General features: G+C 45.8%; 6 protein-coding genes across 7 annotated transcripts; 2 read left to right on the top strand and 4 right to left on the bottom strand.

Moving 5' to 3' along the window:
* Positions 1–603: 603 nt before the first annotated feature.
* Positions 604–1,257, bottom strand: LOC6529652. The gene has a single exon (XM_002090609.3). The coding sequence runs from the start codon at positions 1,143–1,145 to the stop codon at positions 798–800; it is 348 nt and encodes a 115-aa protein (XP_002090645.1). The 5' UTR covers positions 1,146–1,257; the 3' UTR covers positions 604–797.
* Positions 1,258–2,809: 1,552 nt separating this feature from the next.
* Positions 2,810–3,868, top strand: LOC6529649 (60S ribosomal protein L30). The gene is made up of 3 exons (XM_002090607.3): positions 2,810–2,923; positions 2,989–3,177; positions 3,602–3,868. Exons 1-3 carry the CDS (start codon positions 2,814–2,816, stop codon positions 3,768–3,770), a joined length of 468 nt encoding a protein of 155 aa, XP_002090643.2. The 5' UTR covers positions 2,810–2,813; the 3' UTR covers positions 3,771–3,868.
* Positions 3,869–3,936: 68 nt separating this feature from the next.
* Positions 3,937–8,580, bottom strand: LOC6529648 (probable multidrug resistance-associated protein lethal(2)03659). The gene is made up of 6 exons (XM_002090606.4): positions 8,439–8,580; positions 7,959–8,213; positions 7,735–7,888; positions 5,871–7,669; positions 4,184–5,810; positions 3,937–4,125 (listed from the first exon to the last, which is right to left on the bottom strand). The coding sequence occupies exons 1-6, from the start codon at positions 8,504–8,506 to the stop codon at positions 4,105–4,107; spliced, it is 3,924 nt and encodes a 1,307-aa protein (XP_002090642.1). The 5' UTR covers positions 8,507–8,580; the 3' UTR covers positions 3,937–4,104.
* On the bottom strand, positions 8,154–15,539 carry LOC6529647 (probable multidrug resistance-associated protein lethal(2)03659). 2 transcript variants are annotated; one of them, XM_039373422.2, is made up of 11 exons: positions 14,653–15,538; positions 14,139–14,227; positions 13,986–14,071; positions 13,606–13,914; positions 13,327–13,535; positions 11,695–13,268; positions 11,157–11,626; positions 10,837–11,102; positions 9,844–10,773; positions 8,282–9,781; positions 8,154–8,213 (listed from the first exon to the last, which is right to left on the bottom strand). In XM_039373422.2, exons 2-10 carry the CDS (start codon positions 14,213–14,215, stop codon positions 9,737–9,739), a joined length of 3,966 nt encoding a protein of 1,321 aa, XP_039229356.1. In that variant the 5' UTR covers positions 14,216–14,227; positions 14,653–15,538; the 3' UTR covers positions 8,154–8,213; positions 8,282–9,736. The 2 variants fall into 2 exon arrangements, with proteins under 2 accessions (XP_039229356.1, XP_002090641.1); XM_002090605.4 differs by having other exon boundaries at positions 14,139–15,539.
* A 491-nt stretch (positions 15,540–16,030) lies between these two features.
* On the top strand, positions 16,031–18,362 carry LOC6529646 (keratin-associated protein 10-1). The gene is made up of 4 exons (XM_002090604.4): positions 16,031–16,194; positions 16,261–16,371; positions 16,944–17,828; positions 17,975–18,362. Exons 1-4 carry the CDS (start codon positions 16,116–16,118, stop codon positions 18,178–18,180), a joined length of 1,281 nt encoding a protein of 426 aa, XP_002090640.1. The 5' UTR covers positions 16,031–16,115; the 3' UTR covers positions 18,181–18,362.
* A 78-nt stretch (positions 18,363–18,440) lies between these two features.
* On the bottom strand, positions 18,441–19,456 carry LOC120321252. Its single transcript, XM_039373424.2, has one exon. It carries the CDS (start codon positions 19,240–19,242, stop codon positions 18,673–18,675), a length of 570 nt encoding a protein of 189 aa, XP_039229358.1. The 5' UTR covers positions 19,243–19,456; the 3' UTR covers positions 18,441–18,672.
* Between the last annotated feature and the right edge of the window lie 26 nt (positions 19,457–19,482).

The following is a 19,482-nucleotide window of genomic DNA, read 5'->3' as shown; positions in this document are numbered from 1 at the left end:
GTGTGGGTGGGTGTGAGTGAACTGTGTGCGACTAATTGGGTGAGAGAATGTGGGTGCTTAAATTGGTTTCGTGCTTTCGTGTGACGCGTGCGGAGGCGTGTAAAGCCCGGCGTGTTGCTGTGTAAGTGTGCCTGGCTGAGGGTGTGTGCGTGCACATGAGTGTGTGTAAGTGTGCAGGCGACAGGCTGCTCTGCGGGTCCTCGTGCTGCTTCACGTCCTCCAGCCCCCTTCTGTTGTTGCTGTTGGCATGAATGCTTGATGGCGTGACGGCAGCCGGTTGTTGCCAGCAATGGAAACGAACTCAGGGGAAAGCATGGGGAGGAACTTCCCCGCAGACCGAATCCGTAGATACCCAATCGTGCTATGCCAAGTGGTAAGCCATGAGATCCACGTACGACCATCGGTTTTCAGATTCAACCCATATATCTAATAGTTATTCCAAAGTAAAAGCTTTAAAAAAGATATTTCAAAAGGGTTAGTATACTCTACTTAATTTATTTTTATTTAAAAACCAAAATGAAAATATATTCTTAATATTACTCACTGATCACATGACCTTTGCCCCAAGCCAACAGGACTCCCAACAAGGGTACGCAAACACAATTTACCCCGCCTGTATGTGGATTTTATTTTGCGTGCCTTTCCAGCACAGCAATGCCCGGCTCACAATTTCAGTTCTGTACTTTGGATTTGTGAGTTCGTCCGTGCAAGGACTTCTCACCCAGGACATGGTCGTTTCCCGGTGGTGCAGCTTGCTTACGACACCTAGTGCTGCCTGCCAACTGGACGCGAATCCTTTAGAGCGCCGAGGACCGCCGGGAAGCGACACTGTTCCTCCGGGATTCGTCTAGCACACGGTTGTCCTGGATAAGGATGATCGTATGCTCGTGCCCGGTGGCCACCATCGTCTCCTGGCGGCGGGTGCGCAGCCGCACGTAGGTCAGTTCGTCCCCGTTCTCCAAGTCATGCACCATGGAGCGGGCCAGGATCACCAGCGGCCTCATCCGATCGGCGTATATTCGGGTCACATCCGCTGGCAAATTGGTCCGCACCGGAACTCCATCGCCATTGATCAGGATTGCCCCCGTCACGCCGGGCAGTTGAACCAGCCGATCGAAGGTCGCCTGCACACTGTTTGACGCCATGGCTTCCAAGAGCGGAAGTGGAACCCTACTTGGGCCAACTGAAGGGGCAGGGGCTGGATTATTTGGGTCCGGATGTGGGTGACTTAAAGCAAACGCACAGACGTTTTGATCTCTGTTTTAAAGTTGTGGCTAGAAGTTGATAATTGAACTGCTCGCTGAATCTTTAAGGTGCAAACTAGTGATAAAGTAAAAATAAATACAAATAAATAAAATAAAAATAAAAAATATTGCCGTATTTTGCTACCAAGCTAATTGGTCAAAATGCTGACTGAAATTTACTTACACAATCTTAATCCTGGCGTTCGAGCTACACATAACATCGGCCTTAAAAAACTTAATGCCACAGGGAAATGCTTTGAGTCAATCCTGTAATTGAGTCCTTCACCCAGCGGAACCAGCAGCCACGCAAATCAATGGGCATTTCGCAACTTAATTTCACAGCGACTTGGAGTTTATTTCGCGGGGAGAGTTCAGATCTGCCCCGTGGCTATTGGGAAGGTCATCCCAGCATCCAACCATCCAGCTAGCCGGCTAGTGAAAGAATTTCCGGACTCCATGTCAAAGGTTGAACCTTATTTGTGCTGCAGCACGCGTCGCCAGGGGAATGGAAATGATGAGGAACTGGAGGTGGAAGAAGTAGCGAGCCCAGACGAGGCGCCACCACCCACGGTGGTGCAGGCGGCAATCATTCCTGCCAGCATGCGGCCACGGCTGCTGACGACGACGAGGGCGGAGTGGGGTGGGCCACGTAAATAGCGTTGAATTACAGCCCGACAATCGAAGCGTTGAAGTCCCGAACTGAAACTGAAAAGTTCACTCCTGCCCGGCCAGCAGCCTGTGCATCATTCATAAGCCGGGCCAGGCCACAGATTGTCTGGAAGTGAGTCGAGTGCGCACGAACGCAACGAGCCGATGATGATGAGCTCAGGACTCCCAAACAGGCAACTTTATGACTGTGGGCCATGTTCCGGGATTGGGTTGTGGTGTCGTCACGTGCCGGTCGCCGTCTGCGACTGCCTCTGACTCTGACTCTGCCTCCAGGTGCGGGTGTGGATGCGAATGTTCCGTCACGCCCTCTTCGGACCCCCAAATCCACGTTGTGTAATTCATTTGGCGTTGCGGACCCGTTCGCCGTGCGGAACTATTTATTCAATAATTCGGCGTAAGAGCTTGACACGGCGATCCAGGGTTGTTCACTCACAGAGCAACCGAATCTCCTCCAAACACGCGGTTGTGAATACCTTCATGCCCACACCAACTGTCAGGTGTTCTAATCTCTGTCGGGAATATATTGTAAATAAAACAAATGTTATGGTCAAGTCTTTAAAAGGTTGTCTAACTATTTTAGGAATGGTGAAATTGAACATATAATATATTGCATAAATAAGTATTTGCGAAATGTAAACTTTAATAGATACGTGTCTATGGTATTCAATCTACAATATTGCTTACGCATTATTAAGATTTTTAACATTTCAAATTTTACGCCCACACATAATCTTCAAGAAGGTTGGCATCTTCAAATATTCGAGTTCGAAAACCGCGTTGCCAATCTCTTCCAGTTGGGTGTTGTATAGGCTAGCAGCAAATTTTGGTGGGAGACCACGCTAATGGTGGATTGTGCACTAACTAAATGGTACTTCTATCGGGTGTGTGGTATATTTTAGTATGGACCAGTGGTATTTTTTGGCATCACCGCGCCGGTCACACCAACAGAAACGTGCTACCCATTTCCGGCTGTTCTTCCTCTTTCTTTTTGCCATTGTCAGCCGACGAAGGTGGGTGTTTTTCATCCGCTTGCACAAAATCACTTGACTAACTAACCAACTTTTATTGCTTGCAGTGCTTTAACCCAAACTATCAACATGGTGGCCGTTAAGAAACAAAAGAAGGCGTTGGAGAGCACCAATGCCCGTTTGGCGCTGGTGATGAAGTCCGGCAAGTACTGCCTGGGATACAAGCAGACCTTGAAGACCCTGCGCCAGGGCAAGGCCAAACTGGTGCTCATCGCCAGCAACACCCCCGCCCTGAGGTGAGATGCCCATGAGTGTGCCACAGAGGAGTGGGTTTCCACTGCCACTGCGCCCAAGTGACCACGTTTTTGATGGAACCATATGGAGTCTGCCCTTAAAGCTGACTGAGAAGTATGATTCCGAGCGGCGGAGTAGTTGATGGAAACTATGGAGTAGTACGATCAATCAATCTCAAGCTTTGGACTGGTTCGCTTTAGTCTGCGGCGCCTCCAAATGGTTCCACCAACAACGGGCCTGCACATCACTTGGGGTAAGGAACCTGCTCAACATTGCTTTAGTTGACTACATTTATGATGATCCTATTGATTCCGAATGCCTTGACGAATCCTTATTTACTAGAGACTCTTTCTGACTCTCAAACCAATGGTTCATCTTCTTCGTACGTATGTATTTCGGTACTGACATCCGTTTTTCCCATTGCAGGAAGTCCGAGATCGAGTACTACGCCATGCTGGCCAAGACTGAAGTCCAGCATTACAGCGGCACCAACATTGAGCTGGGCACCGCCTGCGGTAAATACTTCCGCGTGTGCACCCTGTCCATCACCGATCCTGGAGATTCGGACATCATCCGCTCGCTGGAGTCGGCCTAAACTTATTTTTAATCGAACAAGACGACCCAATAAAGTTTTGTATGAGCAGAGATAAAGTTTAAAATAAAAACACTATTATTTTGGTAAATTCACAGAGATCAATGCTGCGATCAATTATTCCATCTTCAAAAGCTGAAATGTAGAATGCAGAAGGAAATCCAACAAATTCTTTAAGTAGCGTTTTATTTAAAAGAACACATTGTCATTTTTCTTACTACTTACAAACGATTTGTATTTTACAAACATTATCCAGGACATCAAAATTCCACATCCATTAACAATTCAGCCCAATACCCTTACGTAGACTAACACATTAATATGGTAGATATTGGTTTCATATATGGTTTTGTTTGGCCTGAAAAAATCAAGAAAAGTTAAATATTTACAACATTGGTTTCGACTTTAGTGCTTACATTCTTGGCAACTTTAAGTAGATGATCAAAACTGGCCTTTCCCGTTTGCATAACCATTCCATGGAACACTTTAGCCTCTGACTGGGTCAACAGCTCATATGGAGAGCCGAACTCGACGACTTCACCAGCATCCATCACTAAAACCTTGTCGGAGTCCATGATGGTATTCAGACGATGGGCTATTGTAAGTACGGTGCAGTCCTTGAATTTGTTTCGAATGGTGGCCTGAATCAGGGCGTCCGTCTGAGGATCCACATTTGCCGTAGCCTCGTCCATAACGAGAATTCTGTTTTCGCGCAGGATGGCCCTTGCCAAGCAGACCAACTGCCGTTGGCCTACGCTAAAGTTGGTCCCGCCCTCAGATATGATGCTCTGCAGGCCCGTGGGCCACTCTGAAATTTCCTCCTTGAGGTGAACGTCCTCAAGAGCCTTCCAAAGCTTATCATCGGGATACTGCTCGAAGGGATCCAAGTTGTATCGCATTGTCCCGGAGAACAGGACGGGTTCTTGTGGAATAATGGAGATCTTGCTGCGTAAGTCGTGCAGACCCATAACATTCGTGTCCAGATTGTCGATGATTATTGATCCATCGTTGTAGGACAGTCTGAAAAGTGCATTGATAATGGAGGACTTTCCCGCACCTGTGCGTCCTACGATGCCCACCTTCTCCATCGGCTGTATCGTGAAGTTCAGCCGCTTCAGCACACTAGCCGCATTGGGATCGGGCTCATATCTCAGACTCAAATCCTTGGTCGTCAGTTTTCCCTTTTCGGGCCAACTCTTTGGAGGTTGCTTATCCGAAGGCGAGTTGAAATCCCCTTCAGGCTCAAGATCTTGGTACTCCAAGACTCGCTCCACTGAGGTCATTGCATTCTCCAGCTCTGCGGACTGACGCATGCCCCACTGCACCATTCCCGTCATACTCAATGCTTGGGTAATTGCCAGGCCTATCTGGCCAGCGTTGTGTAGAGGCGGGTTGAAGAAGTTGTGCAGTATCACCGATATTACGTATGCCACGCAGAACAGATCCAGGTAATACCCGAAGGCTCGACTGGTAGAAACAAAAGTGTAGTAGCCGGAGCTGTGCAGATCCTGGTAGTTGTCATACTGGCCCGTCAGAGTTCGTTGGGCGCCCATCGCCCGGATGGTGGGAAGTCCAACAAGAGTGGAACTGAAGTGCGAGTACATCGGCGACCGAGCCACCGCCTCCAGGCGCTTCACATCCCTCGACGTCTTTAGGTAAAAATTGCGCCAGTAGTAAAATGCTAATATCATTGCAAATGTGTTGATCAAGTACCACGGGTTGGTCACGCACAGCACGCAGATGATGCCCGTCAGGGTGAGAAAGATCTGTATGCAGTCCAACATGACGGCGGGCATCACCTCATCCACCTGACCCAGGTCATTGGCGAACCGATTGAGGATCCGTCCGGAGGGATTGGTGTGGAAAAAATACAAAGCCGTGCGCGACAAGCCCTGGAACATAGTGTTGTGCAGCTCGGTGGAGGAGTGCATGGTGATGTTAAAGAAAAGAAGCGTTCGGAGCAAAGCACAGATAACCAGTCCCACATTAATGGCAGTAAAATAGTAGATATCCAGCGTTGAAGAAGAGGCGGTGTTTTTAACCCTATTAACGATTAAACGAGTTAAATATATATAAATATTTGCAGATACCTGTAGCACTTACCAGTAGGAAAGGAAATAATCTCCGCCAGACGCCAGGAGCTGAGTGCCAAAACACAGCAGTATCAGAACCGCGAAAACGAGGACGCCGCAGCCTGCACCAAAGTATTTCTTGTACATGGACAAGCCGATTTGACCACCACTGCGGGACTCCTGCACCGGTGACGCACTTGGTTTTGGTTTTTCCTTTTCGACCATGGATTCTAACGAGGATGAGCTTCCATTTGAACTTTTGGAGCTTAGAGAGCTACTCTGACGGGAAAAGTTAGGTGACGTTATGGTCTCATCACCTCCGCCGCTGTTCTGAGTACTTTCCACCAAGAGCTGGGCAAAGTCCTGTCCGCTCTTCAGCATCTCCTCATAGGTTCCGCATGCCGAGACGTGACCCTTGTCCATTATTACAATCAGATCGGCGTCCTCCAGAAACTGCAACTGGTGGGTGACTAGTATCACCAGCTCTTTGCCTAGGAAGCCGCGCATGCATTCGTCGAACAGGTGCCTACCCACATGGGTGTCCACTGCGCTGAGGGGATCGTCCAAAAGGTATACATCCGCCCTGCGGTACACAGCTCTAGCCAAGCATATTCTCGCTCGCTGCCCACCGGACAGTGAAGCTCCGCGCTCACCCACGAAGGTTCCATCACCGTGCAACAACTCCAAGTCCCGCTCTAGGGCACACCGCTTGAGGACAGTTCGATAGCGCTGCTTGTCCATGGGCAAGCCGAACAGAATGTTGTCGCGAACAGATGCGTTAAAAAGCCAGGGCTCCTGGGAGGCGTAGGAATACTTGCCCGAGACTTGTACCGATCCTGATTCGGGAGGTAGCTCTCCTAGGATGGCCTGCACAAGGCTTGATTTACCCGATCCCACGGGTCCAATCACAGCTACAAGTTGGCCACGGCGCAGCGACATGTTGACGTTGTTTAACACCGGCTCATGTTGCTCCTGGCTCCAGCGCGCTCTCAAAGCTTTAATTTCCACCAAGGTATCTGGTTCCGTGCCAATTCGAGACGGGTAAGACCTCTTCTCCACTTCTTTCAGCAAATGTTGCTCCTCTTCTGCTTTTTCTTCATTTCGCTCCGACATATCTATTATATTTGCTTCCTCCCGCATCATAAAGTTAGTTATGCGACGCATTGAGACCAGAAGTTCAGCGAACTGCGACATTCCACTCGGAAAGAACTTGCTGACAGCACGCCTAAGGATGTTGTAGAAGGCAGTGACGCAGAAGGCGCGCTCTGCCGTCAGTTTGCCTCCGCCTAGGACGAATCCCAGAAGGCTCACAAAGATGGCTATGCGACCCAGAGTTATCTCGAAGGAGAGCAGGATGCCGCGCAAGAGGTTAATCTTGCGAATGGAGCTCATCTCACTGCGCCGCATCTGCCCTATCAGTTTCCCGAACGGACGCTCCCAGGTATACATCTTGATTACCTGGATGCCCGAGATGATTTCGTTCATCATGCGCACTCGCTGATCCGTCCGTAGGGCCGTCTGCAGGCGCAGCTTTGAAGTTACTCGGCTGAGATAGGCTTGCAGTGGCAAATACAGTACTAGGATGCTGATCCCGTAAAAGGAAGCGATTCCGATTTGTTCGTACAGGAAGTAGGAGGCGATCAACAACTCCAATGGGCCCAGCCAGAGGAAATGAAAATGGATAAGACACCGATCGAAGCGGTTGAGATCGTTGGAGAGCAAGTTCACCACCTGTCCGGTTGTGGTACCTCCCAGCGATGTGCGACTGAGACGCAGGGCCTTGCGGTATATGGCACTACTTACTGCCACTCGCATTTTCATGGCCAAGTGCTGCAGAATTTAGAAATAACCAAATTAGATTCAAGTTTACTCAAGCATAAAGTTGGAGCTCTTACCATCATTCCCATCATGTATGGGTGCGTGAGAAGAACGCTGGCCAAAATACAGGCTATGAGGAGCACTGCGTAGATCTGGGCATAGTAGCTATGGCCATTTCCGTGCTCACTGAACTCCGATATGAGTCCGGCCAGAAGAAGCGGCACAGTGGCCCTGTAATAAAGCAAATTAATTCGAATAAATTATCAGTGACACGTTGACAAGCAAAGTCCACGGTTCTTACCTGGTTCCCAGTTCCAAGGCCGCGATTGTAATACCGGAAAAAATGAGCCTCCAGCCGAAGACACGTCCGATGACCCGCAGGACACTTGGTTCACGGCTGGAATCACCCTTCCGCCGGCACCGAGCCACTTCGTCCTCCCATGCCCGGAAGAACTCATCGCCCAGGCTCTCCGCTCCATGCTCATCCAGCGTTTTGTACAGATCCGTGGGCTGGAGCGTCTGCTTGCGACCCTTGAACAGAATGGGCAGGGCAAAGCTGGAATAGGAGTGTAATTGCGTAAATTGATTTCGCAACGGCGGGTAAATGGGAGTTATGCTACGAACAGTATGTGGTATCCGATAACGGTTGTCTTCGGATGTCACTTCTAAGTGGCAGTAGAAAGGTGACGGTACATAGGTGAGTACATATGTATGTACCGATGTACGTAGAAAAGTGGTCAAAGGAAACACTTCTTAGCGGTAGGATGAAACGTGTGCGTACCAGAACATAAGCGAGGATAAGATACCTGCCGACTCGCGGGGATTGGGCGGAAGTTTACTGGCCTGCATGATTATGTAAATGCGCAGGCAATTTCACAAGCTCTCATAAACAATAGTCGCGGAATTCAGTTCTTATTTATCAGCATTTCATCACTCGAAAGCATGCAACTTATGTTGTATGTATTCGTATTCAGCAGCAAAAGACAAGAATTCAACAAATACCGACAGATGCTGGATCGAAATTTCGCAATTTGCGGAACACGGAACAATTGATAGCGGAAAACTTTCCACTCGGCCGAATAGCAAAACACAACAAATCACTTGAGCCGTCCACGACGCCCCGCTTTTCCAATCATTCTGTCCACTGGTCGCGACTCGCGAGTAGCAAGCGCTTCGATGCCAAATCAAACGCTCGTCGAATCAGCTGTTCGACCGGCTGACGCAAGGGCCGTGCGTGTGTGTGTGTGTGTGCTTACTTACATGGTCACTTCAGCATTATAGCATTAGAGTGGACCACTTAAAGATAAGATAAAGAGCGGCTTTCTAATTCATTTCCCATCCTCTCATAGCCCTTTTACACTGTCCTGTACTGTTGCAAAAATTGTGCTAAGAGAAGGTTAAAGGTGTTACATTTTTAAAAATAACTGATAATATTATTCATATTATTTGAAAGTCTGCAACTTGCTAACTCTGCACCTCTTTAAACATTAGGGTGATGTTCGCACCGATAAGACTTAAGACGTGTAATAAAGTGTAATTTAATTGTTTATTTATCATTCATGTATGTTTGTATCAGTGTAGGTATCAAATACTAGTATCTTGGAATTTTAATAACATTAACAAAGGTTGCACCTTTTAGTTATAAAATAACTAGTATCGATTTAATTCTTTTTACCAATTCTCCGGATGTTTAGCATATTAAATTATTTTTAATTTCAAATTATTGGTGTTTTAGGCTTGCTTCACCACAAACGGAAATGCGGTAGACAACTTTTTCATCGTATTATTAAATGAGGAAGCCTCATTAGTCTACAAGTACTTCACTTGAACTTATCGCGCCTGTCAGATGTGATAACACGTACTTATGTATGTACATATACATATATCTAATCAATACAATTTCTCTAACATATTCTAATATTGCAGCGAAGAGCAAAATAATAGGGTTCTTTTCAATATTTTTCTAATATATACTCTATAGCATTTTATGAAAAAATCCCTTTCTTAGCTGAACGTCTAAAAACTTATGTGAGATAAAACTTTTCACATATTAATTATTTTAAATCGAAAATTCCCTCGTCAAGAGGGAAGCCTTAGGCTGGGTTTTTCACAATTTTCGAAGGCCTGAAATGGATATTTTATAAATATTTATGAATACCTTACAGATGAACCTGTGGAGATCTTACCCGTTGAGAAATCTTAAGGAGAGCGTCGTATGTGGCCTGCCCAGTTTGCTTGACCAAATCGTGGAAGACATTGGTGTCTTCCGCAGTTAGGAGCTCAAAGGGTGTCGCAAACTCCACAACTCTTCCGGCATCCATTACCAGTACCCTGTCCGAGTCCATGATGGTGTGCAATCTATGGGCTACGGTAATGACGGTGCACTCCCTGAACTTGTTTCGAATGGTGGCTTGGATTAGAGCGTCCGTCTGGGGATCCACATTGGCGGTGGCCTCGTCCATCACAAGTATTCTGTTGTCCCGCAGAATAGCCCGAGCCAAGCAGACCAATTGGCGCTGACCTACGCTGAAGTTGGAGCCACCTTCGGTGATTTTCGTCTCCAGGCCAGTGGCCACGCTGGACACCACATCCTTGAGCTCCACCTCCTCCAGCGCGCACCACAGCTTTTCATCGCTATACTCATCAAAGGGATCCAGGTTGTGTCGCAATGTGCCAGAGAAGAGAACTGGTTCCTGTGGTATGATCGAGATCTTGCTGCGAAGGTCATGCAGACCTATACCACTGGTGTCCTTATCGTCTATGAGCACAGATCCATCGGTGTAGGACAGGCGGAAAAGAGCGTTAATCAGCGAGGATTTACCCGCTCCTGTTCGTCCTACTATACCAACTTTTTCCTTTGGTTTTATCACAAAACTGAGGGATTTTAGAACGCTCTCCGTTTTCTCATAGGGCTTGTAACGCAGACTTAGGTCGTCGAATTCTATTTTTCCGTGCTCTGGCCAAGGTTCGGGTGGTTTCTCGTCAGTCGGGGCTTCCAGTGCTCCCTCTGGCTCAATTTCCTCGTAATCGATCACCCGCTCCACGGAAATCATTGTGTTTTCCAGCTCTGTCGACTGACGGACAGCCCACTGAACCGTGCTCGTCAAGCCCATGGCCTGGAATATATGCAGATTATATTATAAATGAGACATAATGTGCTTTCGATCGTATACGTATACCTGGGTTATAGCCAGACCAACATCGGCTGCACTAGACGGCGGAAAGATGAAGAAGGCCAGCGTGACAATCACTATATAGAGCACACAGAATGTATCCATCCAATAGGCGAAGGCACGCGAGGTGCTAATGAACATGTAGGAGGCGGAACTGTGCATGTCTTGGTAGCTATCAAACTCCGCCTCCAAAATGCTCCCGGCCCCAAATGCACGAATGGTGGTCAGACCATTCAGAGAAGCAGCCAAGTGGGAGTACACCGGAGATCGAGCTGTCGAAAGGTAAGAAAGGGTATACAAGTGGTAATTAGTTAATAAGTACTTACTGCTGGCCTCCAAGCGTTTTACGTCCCGCGAAGTTTTGAGATAGAAAGAGCGGAGATAGTATATTACTATTCCAAAAGCCAGGGCGGGGATGAGAAAGAGGGGATTGACAAAGGATATGACCATAATATTGCCGGTGATCAGGAGAAACTCTTGGATGACGGTCATCATAATGGAGGGCAGCATCTCATCTACTTGACCCATGTCCTTGGAGAAACGATTAAGGATTCCTCCCGCAGGATTCGTGTTGAAAAAATACATTGAAGCTCTAGATATCCCTCGAAACATTGAGTTATGCAACTGGGTAGAGGCCTTCATCGCCAGGTTGAAGAACAGGAAGGATCGTTTTATGGTCACAATAATGGATAGCACTGTAATCAACATAAATATGTATGCAGCGTGCTCTTCGATATTCGCATCCTTAGAATATGTTGTGTCGTTATGGGCAACCATGATCTCATTTCTTGAGACCCTGAAATCATAAGATTTGCGCATTTTACATAAGTGATTTCAAAGGTGTCAAAGTAATCTACTCCTTACCAGGGGGCCAGAAAGTAATCTCCAAGAGAGGCTAGGCCCTGGGAGCACACGAAAAAGCTCATTATCACTGAAAAGGAGAGGAATCCGCCTCCTGCCCTAAAATAATCGATGTATACTCCTAAGCCGTTGCGATCCACATGTTGCCGCTCAAGGTTAATCACTTGTTCCTCCTGTAGATCCGCTGGGCAGGATTCCGCATTGGAGAGCACAGATTTCACACTGCTGCGCCGTTGGTCAGTCATGCTGGCGATCATGTCCGTCGGCTCGTTGTGATCAACAGGATCCACCAGGACACTGCCAAAGTCTACACCCGATTTGTGGAGCGACTCATACGTTCCCACAGCTTTCACCCGGCCCTTCTCCATGATCACAATCTGATCGGCCAGCTGCAGGAACTGCAACTGGTTGGTGACCAGGATGACAATCTTATCTCGCAGATAGCCACGTAGGCAATCTTCGAAGAGACGACGGGCCACATTGGAGTCCACCGCACTCAGAGGATCGTCCAGCAGGTAGATGGAAGCATCCCGGTAAACAGATCTTGCCAAGCTGATTCTCGCCTTTTGCCCGCCCGAGAGCGAGGCTCCGCGGTCTGCCAATATGGTTTTATCCTTCAAGGGAAGTAGCTCAAAGTCTCGTTCTAGAGCGCATTTCCTCACCACCAAATCGTATCGCCGGCGATCCATTGGCTGACCGAAGAGAATATTCTCACGCACAGTTCCGGAAAAAAGCCACGGCTCTTGGGCAGCATATGATATCGATCCAGTAACCTCGATCTCTCCAGATTCGGCACGCAGTTCCCCCAAAATTGCTTGTATCAGGCTCGACTTCCCGGAGCCAGTGTGGCCCACAATGGTGAGCAGTGTGCCAGCGGGGACCTGCAGATTTACCCCATTGAGCGTGTAATCGGGTGACCCACTCGTGATCCACTTGGCTGTAAGTTCACTTATGGATACGCGATCTTCGGAATGATGTTGAGTTTTCTCGGGAGTACCTATTGGCATGGGAGTCTCTAGGAGTTTTTCGCTTGCCTCCTGAGTAACTTCCTCAGCTCTGTTAGAAACTACCTTTTCACCCGGCCCTTCTACCTCTCCGGATAGCAAAAACGTCTGAACCCGCTGGATGGAAACGAGGGTTTCTGAAGTTGTCGTCATGCCCAACGAAAAGTATACTGTCATGTTGGTGCGTACAACATTGTAATAGGCTGTGATGAGGAAAGCTACTTCCGCTGTAAGGAACCTGCCCAAAAGCACAAATCCTACCAAACTGAGAAATATTGATACTGGAGTGAGGAATCTGTTGAAGGAGTAAAGGAGGCATTTCGCAAAGGCCACGTGACGAATGGCATTGACTTCCTTGTGGCGGGCGTGGGCTACCAATTTTTCAAACGGAAGCTCCCAGGCGTACATTTTAATCACCTGGATACCAGCAATAATCTCAGTCATTATCCGCAGCCGTTTGTCCGTCCGGAGAGCGGTCTTCAATCGCAGCTCCGAGATCTTGTTGCCCAAATACATTTGGAAGGGTATGAAGAGCAGCATGAAGGTCATGCCAAACACTGCAGCGATTCCTATCTATGAACAAATTATAAGTTTAAATTATTATCCGGTGTAATATATTCTGGGAACTCACTGCTTGGTACATAAAATAGGTCACCATTAGCGTCTGTAATGGTGCCAACCAAAGGTAGTGAGTAAACTGAAGGAAGGTGTCCATTCTGCCGAGGTCATTTGAAACTAAATTCATGATATGTCCGGTAGATATTTCCCCCAGTTCTGTTTTCGTCAATCGAAGGCTTTTCCGGTAGACCATGCTGCTCACCCCCACTCGAATCTTAAGGCCTGCAGTTTATAGATTTAAAAAAATCATTTTCCTGAAGCTTAGTGCAACTCGGAAAGGTGAGGAACAGACCCAGGTGAGTGACGGCGAATGAGTACGGGTTCATAAGAATCACTTTGAGGGCAGAGCCCAAAATCACTCCACCCGCGTAGGCATATGCCATTCCATTCGATTTCGGGCTAGAATGGGAAAAGCTAGATATAAGCTCCATGAGGAAAATGGGCTGCACCGTTAGTAGAGCCTCCAGGAAGAGGAGAACCACTCCGAGGAGGACGAAGTACTGGCCGAATACGCCAAAGAGAACTCTTAGCAAACTGGCGTTTTTCTCGTAGGTCTTCAGTTCTTTCTGCCAGGAAGTGCATAACTTGTTGCCGAGCGACTCTTTTCCGAAAAAAGGAAATGAGGATGTATACAAATTTGAAATATTATAGCTTGAATCTGATAACACTTACCGGCTTTGTGCTCTTTCAAGACCCTGAAAAGGTCATTCACACCCAAAGTGACCTTGCGCCCCTTCATAAAAGTGGGAATGGTATACCTGAATTATTTAAACAAATTGACACAATTTAAATATATTTGGACCTTACACGCATGCACTCTCTTACCAAAAGCAAAGCGCAGAAAAAATATTCGATCGCTCGCGAGGATTCTTGGGCAGATCTTCATTCTTCAAGGACTGCATTTTACAACCCGGCTATGATTATTTATTTTATGAATTAATTTAAACAGTAAGTAATAAATTCGCGCTCAGCATATCTAATTAATGATTTTCTAAACACTTATGAATTAGCTATATAGCATCTTGTCTAAAACAGGACAGAATGCCAAAGTCGAGTGACTATCAGACGTACCAGGTATCTGTATTAGATAATATAAGTGAATGAGGCCTAATTCTTAAGGTTATTAAAAATTATACAATAATATAATGCTTGAGTAGTAATTTTTGGTTGTCGACAAAGAAGTTCTTACCAAGTATCTAAAGTATTTTTAGTATGTGGGCGTAGGTTCACGAAATCTCGACGCTCATACGCTCATACGGACAGACGAACATACGGACATGCTCAGACCGACAATGCAAAAATGTTTATATTTTCGAGGCTCGAAACCGTATACTTTTACCTATAATATGCTTTCAAACGAAATAATTTATTAAATCGTGGTACCCGGAATCTGGGTAAACAGAAATACGTCCGCACACAGAAAAGATCTTTAAGGGACTGAGTGGGTGCAACACAATTGGCTCTCGGTGCCAACTTTGTGGCAGATTACCCAGATTAGATTTCTGTTATATTTTTGAGCCTATTGTTAAGATAAAGACTTTGTGTTGACTACCAGTCTGGTTACAAAAAACTGTTCAAAAGATATGTCTTAGGGATATAAAACTAAGCACTATCTTACAAAACAAGGATACGGTTTGTACTTTGTTATATTGTATCATTATGGCTGGATTTATACCTTAAGGGACCTTGTTTATGATTGTAAGAAAGCATAAGATTAGTACCCACTTATTTCCGAGAACAGAACACAAAATTACGTTATTTGGTAATAAAGGAAATCTAATAAAGAACGTTACTCATAGAGTAACAGGGCTATTAGATTCTTTGAAGAGTATGTACCCTACAAAAAACTATTTATTCCTGCTCAGTTTTACCAGCTGAGTCTGGCTATCAATCTGGGTATCCGATAGTCGAGGAAATTGACAATCACGATCTCTCTTGCTAGATCATAATTACATTTGTTTTAATAATGGAGCTAAAGTCATTTAACAAAGCAATATAAACGTTGTTGTACCTGAAAAAATAAATTATCACCCCACACTTTTTTCCTTTTTGCCATTTGCAGAGGGTGTATTGACTTCACATGTTGGACCATAAGGAAGTATACACCTCCGCAAGATCAGGTAGTATAATATAATTCGGAACGGACCACTACATCATATATGTATAGTTGCTATAGGGGAAATCGGATTCATTGCTTCTGAGCACAAAGTGTTCTAATTCGATATAAGTACATCAGTTTTGGGACTTCATTTAATTTCGGTTTTAACTTGATCGGAATCGGACAAATATATCTCATACGCTGCCAGAGGCATTATATATTAAATAATATATAATATTATATTTATTATTATAATTGTGTGCAATGATCTGCCGCAGATCACGAAACAAACTCTATTTTGGCATCGATGAAAGTAATGCAAAAACTTGGCAGCGTGGTTAATTTTTTGACTTTTCCAAAAGCTCCAAAGCAAATGCAGGCTTGTGGTAACTATCATCGCATGTGAACAGCGATATACACACCTATACATATTTTCACACCTAGGCATTGAAGTTATCAGCCAAAAGAGAACAAACTTGCTCCGGTTATATATACATATGCATAGATATACATACGTACCTATGTAGAACAGATAAGCGCTGCATGCGGAGAGCTTGGTAAAGTTCAGGTGAAATTGATTATGCGAATAGGGGTAAAAAATATGGACAAACAGTGGGGGAGCCAGTTAACCAACGGTGGTCGATCCAGCCAGTTCAACATTTCAGTTAGGAAGTAAGAGGTTAGAAAGAAAACAAACGAGAGCCATGAGAGAATACAACCTATGTGTTATTGTGATAGCAGCACTCATCGTCACCCAGGTGGACAGAACTTTGGCCACTTTGCGTAAGTTGCCTCTTTTTTGTATACGTTGTTCAAATAATTTACTTGTATTCATTATTGCTATTGCAGAATGCTATTCGTGCAACTCAACGATAAGTGAATCTGGAAGCTGTTTAATGAGTCCATCTACTGAAAACACAATATCCTGCGAAACTCAGTGCTATACTCAATTTAACGCGGGTGAGTTTGTCTGACTCATGAGCGACTATTTAATATTCTTAGACAATGGTAGTGGCCCTCTTATCGTTCAGTGCAGCCGAAGGTGATAAGCGATTATCTCTGTTATTGATAGCTATTGATCCTTGTTTTCCCTGTACTTCCATAGCACTTTTCTAATTTCGTGCGGAACGAAAAGGTTTATGATGTAGTGACTCATTCGGCTGAGAAGCAAAGGCCACCTGGCTTTAACGTTTTGTTGTCTTAGATTTGGATATTATGTATGATTAGATTTAAGACGATAGACAATGCTATAGTAGAGTCTCACGTTTATCAGATACCCCTTCGTCAGCTAGTTGGAGTTTAAGGGAGGAATATCGTTGGAAACTGCCAAGACATGTATTAAAACTAAACACTTTTCAAAAGTTTGGGCTTCAGAGTGGCAGAGGCAATATTATAAATCAATTCAGGCTCACTATAGGCTGCATTCTATTCGCTTAAGCGTATTTCTAGTAAGGATATAAGGAACCATAAGAAGTTTCTCTCTGAACCTTTTTTTCTTGGCATTCAGTTACTTATTTTCTATATCCCAAAAGGAAATTTAACTCGGGGCTGCCTGGAAAGTGAAGCTTCGTGCACCTTACCATCCTGCTCGTCCTGCACAGCAGATAAATGCAACACGAATGTAGTGTGCCAGGAGTGCCTCGGTTTAGAGGAGTGCGCCACGACCAACGTGACGACTACGGGATATAATGCGCTGTGCCCCGAAAATGGCCAGGTCTGCGTGAATCAGTTGAATGAAAACAAGACGGTGACCCGCCAATGTGGCGTTGCCTGTGCTGCTGGAACGGAATCCACGTGCTCCTCATGCACGGAATCCCTGTGCAATGTGGGATTATACCCCAAAAATCGTCGGCAATGCTACACTTGCTCGGGCGCGGAATGCAATGCGGTCACAAGTACCTCGGTCGCGGGATGCAGTCAAGTCGATGCTGGGTGCTTCACCACGGGAACGTCTACGAGCAACATGACCCGTGGTTGCACATCGGCCACCACAGGCACGAAGTGTGCGGCTGACAGCAGTGATCCCAGTTGCCTCGTCTGCAACTCGGACTTTTGCAATAGTCTGGCGTACCAAAGGGATGCCGGTTCCTGTATCATTTGCGAGAACTGTGCGCCGCAACAGGTGGCAACCGAGGCGAAGTCCTGCGGAGAGGCCCAATACAACCAGACAGTCGGGTGTTATACCATGACTTCGGGAACCAATGTAATCCGAGGGTGCTTGAACGCCTTGGAGGCTGGCTGCTCCACAACCAATTCGTGCACGTCTTGCTCCGAAAATGCCTGCAATGTGGCTGCTAGCGAGTTCAAGTGCATTGAATGCATCTCGAATGAGGTTTCCGGCTGCTGGTCGGCCAGTGATCCGGCCACTCTGCCTGCGGTCAGCTGCCCCAATGGAACGTGCTTCAGCGGAGTGTGGAGTAAGTTGGTACCAAATATTATATAAGCAAAGCGAGTCAATGCTGTAGTTTTCAAAGATTTTACTTTGAAATGTATAGGCGTACTCCCAAGTTATATTATTATAATGCCCAAGAAAATACTACTACCCATCAACATTTTCCCCTAGATGAACTTGGAGTGCGAGGATGTTTTACCTCTGCTAGTCACCTGATGCAGTACCAGTGCACTGCCAAAGTGGAGCCCCACCAGTGCATCACGTGTACGGAGAGCCTCTGTAACAAGGTGGCCTTTAATGGAGCAGGTCCACTCGGGCAGGTGGGCGTGGTCGGTCTGCTGATGGGCCTAGTGATCGCACTACGCAGTGCCCTGTAATCCTGCTACCTACATATAGTTGGCTGATCTAATCAATTTACCAGGTGCCTGGGTCTATCAGTAGTGTAAACTATAACAAACAGACTAAAAGACATAACTTAATTATAGGAGCTGAAGCATTTTACAAATACGTGTATAATCCAAAATAAATCATCTTAATAAAACAATGTTTCTTTCCGGGAGTTTAGTAATTATGTTCATGGATGTTTATGCTTAAACTGGCTGCAGAGCACATAACATTACATTAATAATATACATTGTATATATACGTATATATGTATTTATTGAAACAATAAAAATGACAGTTAGGTCAAAAAAGTTCATTAAAGTGTAATAGAGAATTCGCGAACTAGAGCAGGCTGGTAATGTCGCAAGTTAAAGTTAAAGTTTTGCATTCTAGGTAACTCACTTAACAAAATGTAACATTTTAGTCAGCATGGTGACATCGCGAACTACATAAGTTAGGTTTCCAATGTGACAGGCTGAAAATGCTTATAATAAAACCACGGTGCATTTTTCACTCCTGAAAAGCCATCCGGTTAAACAGAAGATCATTAGACTCGAGTACATTATTCGCGAGCCTGCATTCGTGACCAAACCATGTTGGTCTATTTCCACATAGTTGCAATCATCATCGAAGCACTTCTCGCAGAGCTTTTCATGTTTCGCACAGTGTACCAACGAAAATTCGTCCATGTCGGAAATGCAACTTCTCTCCATATAGCCATCTGGTCCTCCAGCGCTGTTGGGGAAGTTGAAGAACATGGATACGCATCCGTTCAGTTCGCCCAATACTATGGGACACATCTTTTTTCCCTTCTCAGTTTTAGATTTACCCTCGTTGGGAGAGCAGTATTTACAACTAAGGCATCTTATTGGCGGAAAAACGGTTGATGTTCCCTCGACAGGTGCCGAAGTTTCCTCCATTCCAGTGGTGTGGGCTGAGCTCATAGTGTACTCTTCACTGGGTAGATTAATACTTGATTTCTCCTGATAAACTCCATGAACTTCAAGGCATGACAGTAGAGTAAATAAAATAATATTCTTGGAAAGCAGACCCATGTTAATAAAATTCTCTCTTTAAGCATAAAACAAAAATGGTATTAGTATACTAGATTTATTCAACTGTGACTCTGCTGTGCCGAGCTTACACACACGCCTCGATGATCTGGCTAACTGAAACCTACGTTTTGTTGAGCCATTTTGTATGCCTTAAATGATATGGTTTGTGGAAATGGTCTCAAGGGACCAAATTTAAGCCCCGATTCCAGTATCCCTGTTCCATTAAATGCAACTGCTAAA

Source organism: Drosophila yakuba, chromosome 2R (assembly GCF_016746365.2).
Source record: "Drosophila yakuba strain Tai18E2 chromosome 2R, Prin_Dyak_Tai18E2_2.1, whole genome shotgun sequence".
NCBI classification, from domain to species: Eukaryota; Metazoa; Arthropoda; class Insecta; order Diptera; family Drosophilidae; genus Drosophila; species Drosophila yakuba.
The sequence above is the reverse complement of the archived record's forward strand: the minus strand, read 5'-3'. Positions and strand labels throughout refer to the sequence as shown.

Coding starts and splice junctions, on each gene's coding strand:
- LOC6529652 (XM_002090609.3), bottom strand. CDS start 1,145: ATGGCGTCAAACAGTGTGCAGGCGACCTTCGATCGGCTGGTTCAACTG.
- LOC120321252 (XM_039373424.2), bottom strand. CDS start 19,242: ATGGGTCTGCTTTCCAAGAATATTATTTTATTTACTCTACTGTCATGC.
- LOC6529649 (XM_002090607.3), top strand. CDS start 2,814: ATGGACCAGTGGTATTTTTTGGCATCACCGCGCCGGTCACACCAACAG. Junction 2,924..2,988: donor GCCATTGTCAGCCGACGAAG/GTGGGTGTTTTT, acceptor TATTGCTTGCAG/TGCTTTAACCCAAACTATCA. Junction 3,178..3,601: donor AGCAACACCCCCGCCCTGAG/GTGAGATGCCCA, acceptor TTCCCATTGCAG/GAAGTCCGAGATCGAGTACT.
- LOC6529648 (XM_002090606.4), bottom strand. CDS start 8,506: ATGCAGGCCAGTAAACTTCCGCCCAATCCCCGCGAGTCGGCAGGTATC. Junction 8,214..8,438: donor TTATCCTCGCTTATGTTCTG/GTACGCACACGT, acceptor CTCCTATTCCAG/CTTTGCCCTGCCCATTCTGT. Junction 4,126..4,183: donor TACTTAAAGTTGCCAAGAAT/GTAAGCACTAAA, acceptor TGATTTTTTCAG/GCCAAACAAAACCATATATG.
- LOC6529647 (XM_002090605.4), bottom strand. CDS start 14,215: ATGCAGTCCTTGAAGAATGAAGATCTGCCCAAGAATCCTCGCGAGCGA. Junction 13,536..13,605: donor ATTCGCCGTCACTCACCTGG/GTCTGTTCCTCA, acceptor TATAAACTGCAG/GCCTTAAGATTCGAGTGGGG. Junction 13,269..13,326: donor CCTATTTTATGTACCAAGCA/GTGAGTTCCCAG, acceptor ATTTGTTCATAG/ATAGGAATCGCTGCAGTGTT.
- LOC6529646 (XM_002090604.4), top strand. CDS start 16,116: ATGAGAGAATACAACCTATGTGTTATTGTGATAGCAGCACTCATCGTC. Junction 16,195..16,260: donor CAGAACTTTGGCCACTTTGC/GTAAGTTGCCTC, acceptor TTGCTATTGCAG/AATGCTATTCGTGCAACTCA. Junction 16,372..16,943: donor CTATACTCAATTTAACGCGG/GTGAGTTTGTCT, acceptor ATATCCCAAAAG/GAAATTTAACTCGGGGCTGC.